Here is an 11,959-nt window from a genome sequence, read left to right on the forward strand (position 1 = left end):
AGTAGTTTCCTGGATGTTCTGTACCACCCTCTGTAAAGCAATGCATTGCTTTTTCAATTAATTTGTTTTTCATGAATGCAGTGACAGTACAAACATCTGTTTCGAGTTGTTGGATGATTGTCATGTATACACTGAGTATCACAAAAATGCTCATTGTTTTTAAGTGTTTGATAAACAGTTTTTTGGCAAAAACAAAACAAAACAAACAAACAAAAAAAAAACATGTTATGTAGCTTTCATGCTAAGACGTTGAACATACGAGAAACGCAACTATTTAACAGAAAACACAAGCCCAGTAACAAAGGGTTACTTGATCATTTATTCACATTGATTTATATAAAGCACATATATCATGTTTGACACTGAAAAGCAGCAATACTTTTTCACTATTAGGGATTGCACATAAACCTGCTAGTTTTGTTATTTTATCGCATTCCCATGTACCAGTCCCACTCATATTTTGTAAAGCCAGTGTCTGTTAAATTGACATTGTTTAGTGTTGTTAGAGAAGGTCCCTGTGTACCAAGGTTTTCACACAGATGTCCGGCCATGCACTGTAAGATTAGATTCAATTTAATGAAAATCAATTCTTACTTAAAAAAAAAAAAAAAAAAAAAATCAGCCCTACATTTTCTTGTTAATGATCTAGAGTGAACATGTCAATTTATTTTGTCGGAGGGAGGCAGCTGGGGGTATAAACGAACTGGAAAGCCAGCCAGGCCCGGTGTCCCATGAAGAAAGGGTGAACTATGGTGGCTAGGAACAAAAGCAGACAGCCGGGTATCATTTTACTATAAAGTTGAACGTGACGGTGCGTTTGGACTCCCACAGACAGGAGATCCTGCTAATATTGTGCCGATGCAATATTGATAAGCTGTGTAGATGTATTTCTTTTTCCCTTTGCACTTATCTTTCTTCTCCCTGAGCCTGGCCGGCAGATCCTCCCCAGTGCCTCAATCTGTTTACTTCCCTTGCCCGGCTTCTCTAAATAAACCAGAGGTCATCGTCTCTCAAATACCAGGCTCTGATTGCAACCAGGCGCAATGACTCTAACCTCCAGGGCTGTGTGTCTCCCTGGATACTGCACCCGACTGTTGGCCATTCCCTTAGATCATTTTCCATGCTAAATACAATTTTGCAGTCAACCCCCTTCCTATGCATTTCAACTTCTCTATCTTTCACCATGCTTTTCATATCCTTTTGCACTTTGAAACAATGCTGCCCAGTGCAGGGATGACAATAAGACTCCTATTGCATAGCATTGTCCTTCGTGGCAGGTTTTAAAATCAGCCTGATTAGCCACAGTAGGTAACAAGCTCAGAGTTGTGGAACAAGGAATGGATCACAGTGCTATGCAAATTGTATTTCCATCCCAAACAGCAAAGCTCTTGCTGTTAGCAAAGGCTAAATCAAAACAAAGTGCTTCATTTTTTTAAAAAAAGTGCATTTTGGATCCCTTGGATTATATTTTTAGTTTGTTTACACTTTTGGATGACCCATGGTTTTGTTTAATAGCAAATAATAATGGTGCAAACTTTGAGCTGATGTAAAAGCTTTGTGAACCTATCAGTTTGATTTAACAACACATAATAAAAAATAAAAGGTAACCACAAACAGGGACCCATTGCAGCATTGCAGAGGGAATATGCAAGGACCAATCAAGAACGTCATTAAAAGAATCTTCAAAGGGAGCCTGGGATTCTTTTCTTTTCATGGCAAGCATGCAGTTTACAATGATTAAAAAAACACATAGCAGAGCAAAGTAAAGCACAGGGAGAGGTACAGACAGACCATGAGTTACAAATGCATCAAATAGAAACAAATGCATCAAAGAGTTGTGTGTTCTGCGTACATATTTTAATAAAAGAAAACCAAAGAAAAAACTGCAAAACCACTGCAGAAAACTCTAGGTTTGGCTGGACTCTATATGATGTGTTCTTGTTTGGTTTAGGTTTTTTTTCCTTCTTTTGGCTTGTTTTCTGTTGGTTTGGTAGAAGGTCGACAACCCACAGCAATTTGTAACTCACAAAAGCCACGCAATTACACCTAATGAGGGTTTGCAGGAGAGAAGCACGCCTTCAAAGACCTTGGCAGCTCAGCCAACTTTTTTCAAAGCAGCTCCAGCCACCTCCAATTACTGAATACCACAGAGGGAAGGAGAGAGAGACAGGCATGCAGCGAGTTAGCCCTTTGTCTGGCTATATCTGTATTTGCTATACCAAATGAGTTGACCATAGTTTAGCCTTCCTCAATGGCTGTTTTAGATGTAGTGATATCAGCTACATCCCCTTCCCTTGCCATCACCATTAACCTGCTACCCTCGCTGCACCTCTCCAGACAGGTGTGCAGCAGTAGGTGGTTATAAATAATCTCCAAAATCTGTTAACAAATCTTGACCACCTTTTTCTGCTCATTTTTTTTTTCCTGAGCCAGGGAGCAGAGAGTGTGACGCGATATCTACATCATCTACACAATGATTAGGAGAGGGGTGAAAACGGTACAAATTCTAAAGTCATAAACAGAAGGCTTAGAAATGTTTAGACTTATAGTGTCAGTTTACAGAACAGAGAGATAAAGAGAACAGGAACGGATAAGCAAAACATGGAAAGAAGATAGGAGGCCAGGGGGGGTTAGGTGGGGGTGGGAGCAGGGGGGTGTACTGTAATTGTGTTTGTTTTTACGATTCACTTGTCAGCAGAAGACCAAAAAAGGGGGAAGGACTGATTGATTCTTAAAACACCAGCACGCCTTTCTCTTATTCTCTTTTCTCCAGAGTTTGTTGCTGTTCCAACTCTTGAAGATCGTGCCTGCTGTGAAATTGGATCTCAATTGGGATCCAGCATCTTGAAGGCAATAAAACGGTTCAGGCAGCTTTTTTGTCTTCAGACAAGAAGACAAGACAAGACAAGACAAGTGTGCGTTTGCATTATAGTACCATGCCATAAACAGCAAGTGCAATTTGTTGTTGGTGCTGTTGCTGCATGGTGGTTCACTTCTTTAGCTATCAGAATATCAGATTGGATCAACTGCATTACAGTGTTACAGTTTCTCATAATCAAGCGCGAGTAATTGCCAGGAATCGCTGCGGGTCTTTCTCCGGATCCCATTATCCTGAGAATGGAGCCCAAGTGGTCATTGACCAGAAGATAAAGGACATCCAGGACTTGATTTGCTGACAGATCTCTGGAGAGTCTCCGAGGGCCCATAGGGATTGCCCTGGAACCTTCGGACAAGGGAAAGCACCTCTGACCACTGACAAAAGTGACCGGACTGGTTGTAGATTTTAATAGAACAGCAAAGAGGTAAGTTTTTAATGCACCTGCAGTGCTAACAAAAATGAGATGAACATTTTAGAAAGTTAATTGAAGGGCTTTTTAACCTCTGTTGCTCCTCGCTTTACTGTGAATTGTGGCCAAGGCCAGTGCATTTATTATTCCTTATCCAAAAGTATTTATTTATTTAGTTAGTGTTAAAGATGCTAATGTATCTCCTAGTGGCTCATCATCAGACAGCTCGTATAGAAAGTTTGATGGTCGTGTTCCGACAGCTTAATCCATTTCAATGGGAGACTAGAGCACACAAAGCAAACTTCATTTCAGAAGAACCAAGTTAGAAAGCCAACCAACCCCACCCTTATAAAAGTTTATCATCACAAATATGAATACTTCCCTAGAACTGACCGTGCTTGATTGTGCTGTTACTGTGATGCAGTGCTGTAAACTTTTCTAAGAGCACTGGCAAGGTTATTCTGGAATAAAACAGTGCCCGCCAAACCTTCAAAGCAGTAAACAGGAAGGTGCCTAGTTGGTTTAATAGTTCTTTACATAAGTGCTTTAGGTTCATTACCAGAGTTTACTGTGTGTGCCTGATTATCACCAGGCAATCTCAACAATGTTTACCTTCTCTTCTTTCAGTAAACATCTCTGCATAGCCATGAAGAAACCAATAAACGAACATGTGGCTTGCACTAGGGCAGATAACTTAACCTCATTAGCAGTCGGAAAACAACAAAAGCCAGTCTGGGTCTATGTTTGCATTGAGACAGCTGTCTCAAATATTCTAGTTTCAAAAGGCTCTGCAACTTCAACTTGGTGGTCCAGTGGTTAAAGAAAAGGGCTTGATACCAGGAGGTCCCTCGGTCCAAATCCCAGCTCAGCCTCTGACTCAGTGCGTGTGACCCTGAACAAGTCACTCAACCTCCTTGTGTTCTGTCCTGCGGATGAGACGTAAAACTGAGATCCTATTGGAAGTGACTCTGCAGCAGCAGCAGTTGTTGATGCATAGTTCACCCCTTAATCTCTGTAATTGGATAAAAGCATCTGCTAAATGACTCAATAATAATAATAATAACAACAATTGGGAAAGTACTGAAAATTATATTATAGCTGAAGAGAAAAGTAAAAACTGTCTGTTGCTGTTTTCTTTTACAGATTTTTAATCCACCTGCAGCCACCCCAGAACAATGGAAAGACAAACAGTAATCGTTGCACTGATCCTTTTTACCTTCTCCAGTGTGGTTTCTCCTGACGGTGGCATCAAAAAAGAGGCTAAGAGCAAGACTGAGCATTACAGGCACCCGCGTTCCCCTGAACCTACAACCCAGTCGACTCAACCCACGGGGAAATGCTCCTACACGTTTATCGTCCCCCAGCAAAAGATCACAGGAGCGATCTGCCTGAGCACCAGAAACCCAGAAGACAGCAGCGCGGTGAATAAAACGGAGCTTGAGGACCTCAGACTGGAGCTGAGCCAGCAACAGAGGCAGATTGAGCACCTCAAGCAGCTGGTGGAAGTGGACGGAAGCCTCCTGAACGAGGTGAAGTTTCTGCGCAAGGAGAGCCGTAACATGAACTCCCGGGTGACCCAGCTCTACACCCAGCTCCTCCACGAGATCATCCAGAAGAAGGACCAGGCGCTGGAGGCCACCCAGCTGGAGAACCGGCTCCTCAACGCCACTGCTCAGGTCCTCAGGGTCTCTGCGAACTACCGGGAGCTGGAGACCAAGTATGAAGCCCTGGCCTCGCTCCTAAACAACCACAGTCTCGCCATCGCTCACCTGGAGAAGCGGTGCCAGCTCGGAGCCAACGCAGTGCCCACGCACGGGACACAGACACAGCAGGTAGGTGCCACCGTGGGCAAGCTGTTTTTATACACGTGCACACGTGTTTCAGGCATTCTCGCTAGCTACCTATGAAATCTTTACCATACATACAGTACTTACCTGGATTTGACCGTGCTTGATTGTGCTTTCCATGCTTGCTCTATCATATAACTATGCTTTACTACACTTTGCTGTGCTTTTACTGTGATGCAGTGATGTAAACTTTTCTAAGGGCACTGGCGGGGTTATTCTGGATTAAAGGGTGCTCACCAAATCTCCAAAGCAGTAAACAGGAAGTTGCCTAGTTGGTTTAATAGTTTTTCACAGAAATGCTTTAAGTTCATTACCAGGGTTTACTGTGTATGGCTGATTATTGCTAGTGCCGAAAACTCGCCTGGGTTCAGCTTGTTCACGTGCCTGCTAATAATACTACATTTGAAAGGTTTACGTTTGTCTTTGTCTTTTTGTGCAACTTCTTGACAAAACTTTGTTCATCTGGCTACTCATAAGACCTTTAAATACCAGACTTCATGCATCATCCTTTCCTTTCCTCGGGCCAACCCCTCCAGAGTTACGTCTTGCCTCCTCAAGTTCAAGTGGTTCCTCTCAGCCCCGTCAGCACCCAGAACCGGAGTCAGAACCAGGGGGAGTCGAGCAATGAGATCCAGAGGGACCAGACAGACAAACAGACCCAGGAGAGCCGCCAGTGGCAGGCCGTTGAACCTCCCCCTGCATCATCGATCAATACTCCCACCGAACACCCATTCTTCAGCTCTGCAGAGACCAAGACTCCAGGTAGGCAGGGAATCAAACTGGGATCACTCTTCAGAAATTTAACCATAGTCAGATTGCACATTCATTTAGTAGTTTTCCATCCTTTTTCCAGGCTTATTTCTATGCGTGCAGAATTTTAGGATTGAGACATAATTAAAAAAAAAAGAAAAACTATATGAACATAATTTTGATCTTTTATTTAACGTCATGTCATCAAAATGATATCGCAAAAGTCAACTGGAAGCCATAATAGTAGTACAGTATTTCATGTTAGATTTTGAAATGTCACATGTCAGTTTTTTTGTTAAGTATATGGAAAACTTCAAAGTGGTGTGTAATTCAATATGTTAACGTAACATTATTCAGCAGGTTTCATTCGACTTTATGAAGCAAAATGAGTTCTATAGGGTGATGCTAAACTTTTGGCCCAATTATTATTATTTTTTTGCAGAAAACAACAGAGTACACTTTTTTTTTACCAATACTAAAATAAATGTAATACAATCTGACAAACGTTGCGACTAGAAGTCCTTCTCAACATCAAAGGCATTGAGAACCGTTGGCCAGTGGGCTTATTAGGTTTCTATTGGTACTTCTAAAAAAAATCTGTTAAGGGTATGTCACAGAACTGGACTTTCCCTTTAAAAATAAAATGCAATATCTTGCCTCTGGAGGTGTGTCTTGCACTCCGAAAAAAAATCGTTGGCAAACACTACCACCCTAAAGGGGAAGTGGCACAACGCTGGGGCTGTTTTTACATCCCTGACCCTGCTTCTCTGAACGTTTGCCCAGCTGTGCAGAACATGATTTACCACTTCTCCACCCTGCAGTCCCAGCCTCACCAAAGCGGTACACCACAGACGATGCCTATAGGGCTTATCTCCAGTCCAGCATGCTTTTCCTGCTAACAGCATATCTTGGAGACATCCATTCTACAGCCAAGAGTAACTGACACAGCCTGTCTTACAGTTTACAAAGGTGCGGGCAAGTCTGCTCCCTACCATTCTTTTCCCATACATTCCATGCATTTACCATCTCTGTGATGGACCACACCTGCCTGTGGTTTACCATCAGTATTCACCAGGCTTTTTGCTGTGGTTCACTTTGCTATACTGCAGTAAGCTTATTATAAAGGAGACCTCAAACCAATTAAACCTCTATCCAGACCCTGAAGTGGTTATCTGTTAAACCTGGAGTGGAACAGCCCTCCAGAGCCGCGATTGGACTCCCCTGGGCTGGAGCTGAAGAAGGAGTTCCACTGGGTTGCTGCTAAAAAGCGTTTGAGAGTGTGACTGTATATTATTGTTATTTGTTAAAAAAAAACCATTTGTTTTATTTTTGTTATAAAACTCCTCAATGGTATCGCTATTTCAACGGATGCCTGATCAGTTTCGCCAAACACTTTTTTTTTTTTTTAAAAGGTTTGCATACCAGCCCGGGTTTTTGATAACAGAGTAGGATCAGAGCCTGGCTGTGATCTGTCATTACACAATGATAAGTGATAGCCAGGGTCCTGCAGGGATATGTGATGGGAAAACACAAACAAACCAGCTGTTCACACAGTGGGAGGAGGAGAGGAGCATTCCAGCAGCAGCACATGTGACATTAATTACTGAGACAAAAAAACATGAAACAAAAGTTGACAAACGTTTCTGGCTAATGCCTTCAGCAGTGGAAACACTGCAGTTAGCTTCCAGGCCAACCCTGGCCCTGGAGAGCCACGGTCCTGCAGGTTTTCTGGGTATCTTTAAATCATCAATGGGTAAACACCTGGGAAAACTGTTAGTGTTGACCAATTAAGAAAATAATTGGTTCAGTTCAGTAACTGAGAACTCGGGTGGAACGAAAACCAGAAGACCCTGCGCCTCTCCAGGATCAGGGTTGGCCACCCCTGCTATATGAAATATATAACCTTCAACTGCAACATCCTACTGTATAAACATGACAGCTGTATGTGATGTGCATATCTTTGACAATGGTTAATGGTTTAGGACCTTTTTTAAAATATATGTATTTTTAGCTCCAATCTGGAACAGTGCTGCCTTCTAATTTGCAGTTTCCGCGTCCCAGCTGAGCTGCACTGTTTTCCAGCAATGTTAATTGCACTGTTCCGAGGGTCTGGGGTGAATCGGAGAGAGGCAGTTGTCAGCGCGGGTTCAGTAAACACAGGAAGTGGGCAGCGACAGGGTAATCTATTTGTTTACAACGGGGTACCCTTAATCACCACCTAATCATTTTAGGTAAACAGCATTCCGTTTTCTCACCCCCTTTTTTTTTTGGAAACTGATCTAGCAGACGTTTTCTTTTTTTTGTGAGGTATAACTTGGCTAAAGACTATGCTTCCCAATAGATGGCAGGCCAGATTAATAGATGTTTCATTTATCATTAACTGTAAGGGTATTCTGAAAAGCCCTTATAAAAGTTTATCAGAACTAAAAGCATAGCAAAGTGCAATATAAAACAGTGAAGGTGTGGTAAAGCATAGGCAAGCAGTGTAGGAGGCTGTGTGGTCCAGTGGTTAAAGAAAAGGGCTTGTAACCAGGAGGTCCCTGGTTCAAATCCCACCTCAGCCACTGACTCATTGTGTGACCCTGAGCAAGTCACTTCACCTCCTTGTGCTCCGTCTTTCGGGTGAGACGTAGTTGTAAGTGACTCTGCAGCTTATGCATAGTTAACACATCATAGTCTCTGTAAGTCGCCTTGGATAAAGGCGTCTGCTAAATAAACTAATAATATTAATAATAATAATAATAACGCCTGGAGAACTATGATAAAGCATATTATAAAACATGGTGAGCTCCGGTAAATGCAAAGCATACCCATGGAAAAAACATGGGGGGGGGGAAACTGCAAAACGACTGCGGTAAACTTTAGTAAGCGGGACATTGCTCTTAAGCAAAAGCTTTCCTATTCACTCCTGTTCCTGTTCTTCAAAGGTTGACACAGCTGTATTATTTGCCCTGTCTGGTTCCGGCAGGGCCGTGGCGGGATTGCAGACACGTCTTGGCGGAGGGTGGCAGCGCCAGCGGGATCTACCTGATCAGGCCACGCAACGTGAACAGGCTCCTGCAGCTGTGGTGTGAGCAGAGCCACGCCGACGGGGGCTGGGCCGTCATTCAGAGGAGGCAGGATGGCTCTGTCAACTTCTTCAGGACCTGGGAGCACTACAAGGTGAGCCTCCCGATTAAAAACACACTCCAACGGTAGAACAGGCAGCGTCGCTAAAAGAAACGTCATCTAAAATTCTGCTCGACAAACGTTTCGTAGAACTTCCTGGCAGACGTTTGTCAAGAGGGGCAGCAGTGTGGAGTAGTGTTTAGGGCTCTGGACTCTTGACCGGAGCGTCGTGGGTACAATCCCAGGTGGGGGACACTGCTGCTGTACCCTCGAGCAAAGTACTTTACCTAGATTCAACTGTATAAAGGAGTAATTATATGTAAAAAATAAAATAATGTGTAAAAAAAAAAAAAAAAAAACATAATGTAATTGTATGTAAAAATATTGTGATATCTTGTAACAATTGTCGCCCTGGATAAGGACGTCTGCTAAGAAATAAATAAATAATAATAATAATAAAAGAGAATGGGTGATATGCAAATGTCCACATTGCAAGAGCCAATCAAATCGTGTGAAAGTCGCCAAACGGCTTCTACATTCACAGCCCTTTAAAAGTCAAGAGTACAGTAACTGCAGACTAGTTTCGCCCTGTTTGGGGCTCATCAGTGTAGTGTAACCATATATATAGAATATGTATTTTCTTTCTACATGGCCAATAAATAAAGCCAATCAGTCTCAAACATAAAGCCACTCCTTTGCCAGTGTTACAATGCCTCCTGACCAGAGTGTGTGTTTTACAGCAAGGCTTCGGGAACATCGACGGGGAGTACTGGCTGGGTCTGGAGAACCTGTACTGGCTTACCACCCAGGAGGACTACAAGCTGCTGGTCCTGATGGAGGACTGGCAGGGGCAGCAGGTGCACGCGGAGTACGACAGCTTCCGCGTGGAGCCAGAGAGCGACTCGTACCGCCTGCGGCTGGGTCACTACCAGGGCGACGCTGGGGACTCGCTGTCCTGGCACAACAACAAGGCCTTCACTACGCTGGATAGAGACCGCGACGCCTACACCGGTACGGATAAACTCGTGCTTTTTATTCCTGTTGACCTTTGATGTTCATTACCCTGTATTGGTAGCACTGGAGAATGTATTTTACTCGTTAATGTTACACAGTAGAGCCCACACATATTTGCCAAAAGTTTTGCATCACCTAGAATTTTAGGATTGGGACATAATTTTAAAAAAAAAACTGTCTGAACATAATCTTTTATTTAACATCATGTAATCAAACTACAAAACGATATTGCAAGTGTCTACTGGAAGTCACAAGAGTAGTACAGTATTTCATGTTAGATATGGAGATGTGTTAAGGATATGGAAAGCTACAAAGCGGTGTGTAATTCAGTAGGTTAAGGTAACATTATTCAGCAGGTTTCATTCCACTTTATGGAGCACAACGTGTTCATTCTACATGGTGATGCTGCAATCTTCCAGTTCTTATTGATTTTGGTATCAATTGTAAGAGTAATGACTAGGCCGCTGCTCTCAGATCTTGAGGTAATCTTGAGTGATTCCTTATTTATTGATTTTGCACCTGCGCTGTTCAAGGCTATATCTTGATGATGGTGCAGTGCACGGTGCGATTGTGCCGTGACTTCATGCCACACAGTGGTGCTGGAACAATTTTTATAGTGGGGGTGCCATTGAACAAAACTGTAACCCCTGTATATGATGGAAGCACAGCACTTCAAGCCGCAACCCCCAGCACCCCTAGTTCCAGCACCCCTGATTCCTCATGACGTTGGTTGTGAATAGGTGTGTTACTCTGAGCTTGCCCAGTCACTGACCGATCCCCAGCCCTCATTCTCCAGTTAACTGTCTTCCAGGTAACTGTGCCCATTACCAGAAGGGGGGCTGGTGGTACCACATGTGTGCCCATTCAAACCTCAACGGGGTGTGGTACAAGGGCGGGCACTACCGGAGCCGCTACCAGGATGGAGTCTACTGGGCGGAGTTTCGCGGAGGCTCTTACTCTCTGAAGAAGGTCACCATGATGATAAAGCCCATACAACACAGAGGACTGGACTGAGCCCTGTGCAAGCCACAGTCCACAGCTTTTCTTTCTTTCCGTAGTCTTTTCTTTGGCGATTTTTTATTATCCTCAGGAAAGTGATTTGTACCTGTGCACCACTTCGCTTGCAGAACCATTTCATAAACTGTTTGCTCCTGGTTACAACAATCCCAAGGCTGGTGGCTGTTTGACCACCACCTCTCTCTCCCCACACGTTACTTTGTTTAAACATTATTAAATAAAATGACACTTCAATGCATTCTGCTACGAGGGCTCTGTGAAAGATGAGCCAGTTTATTATATATCTGCCTAAGGGGTCAAACACATAATTGGACGTGAGAGAGTACTGTTCAAATACTAGCAAAAACGGTGTGATGCATTTGTATGTTTTACACAAATAAAAATGTTTTAAAGTAAGTAGAGTCTTCATGCGTGTGATTTATAATAAGTTAATATGTGGTGTCTTTTCTTGTATAAGACTGAGATGTCATTTCACAATGAGCAGATCATCTTACAGAACTAGACACCCTACACCGATATATTCATTTATACTATACTAGACTTGTTTTTCAGCCAATAGTTACACCTACTTAACTATCAGGGTGGGGGAATAGTTGGCTTTTATTTATATTTGATGCTGCGATATTTCTGTTGAAGATAACAAGCTGTGGTAACTTGCTACCGTATCTGCAGCTCCGATTCATTCTCTCCCGTTCTCACTGACACATTGTTTAAACCCCCAGGCCAGATCAGTAATCCAATTCTTTCATAATTCCACTTTGCGTTTACATGCTATTTCACCGGAGATTGTTTCCCCCATTTCTCTCAGTGATGCCTTGCTGTTCGCAAAACAAAACCCGTCCCATTTCTAGTTTGATATGCCTTTCAATCTTCAGTGGATTGAGCTCTCTCTGACCACCTTGAGTACTGGGAATATAAGCTGGTTAAACAACCAGC

The 11,959-nt window shown here is 43.0% G+C and overlaps 1 protein-coding gene across 1 annotated transcript; it reads left to right on the forward strand.

Annotated features, from left to right (window-relative positions):
- Positions 1-2,712: 2,712 nt before the first annotated feature.
- Positions 2,713-11,419, forward strand: LOC117401994 (angiopoietin-related protein 2). Its single transcript, XM_034002780.3, has 6 exons — positions 2,713-3,302; positions 4,431-5,119; positions 5,671-5,896; positions 8,853-9,046; positions 9,733-10,003; positions 10,818-11,419. The coding sequence occupies exons 2-6, from the start codon at positions 4,463-4,465 to the stop codon at positions 11,018-11,020; spliced, it is 1,551 nt and encodes a 516-aa protein (XP_033858671.2). The 5' UTR covers positions 2,713-3,302; positions 4,431-4,462; the 3' UTR covers positions 11,021-11,419.
- The last annotated feature ends 540 nt before the right edge of the window (positions 11,420-11,959 follow it).

The sequence above is a fragment of the Acipenser ruthenus genome, chromosome 34, assembly GCF_902713425.1.
Source record: "Acipenser ruthenus chromosome 34, fAciRut3.2 maternal haplotype, whole genome shotgun sequence".
Classification (NCBI taxonomy): Eukaryota; Metazoa; Chordata; class Actinopteri; order Acipenseriformes; family Acipenseridae; genus Acipenser; species Acipenser ruthenus.

Bases quoted from the DNA above. Each gene is read 5' to 3' on its own strand.
- LOC117401994 (XM_034002780.3), top strand. From the start codon at position 4,463: ATGGAAAGACAAACAGTAATCGTTGCACTGATCCTTTTTACCTTCTCC. The intron at 5,120-5,670 runs GTAGGTGCCACC...CAACCCCTCCAG, and splicing joins ACGGGACACAGACACAGCAG to AGTTACGTCTTGCCTCCTCA. The intron at 5,897-8,852 runs GTAGGCAGGGAA...TGGTTCCGGCAG, and splicing joins TGCAGAGACCAAGACTCCAG to GGCCGTGGCGGGATTGCAGA.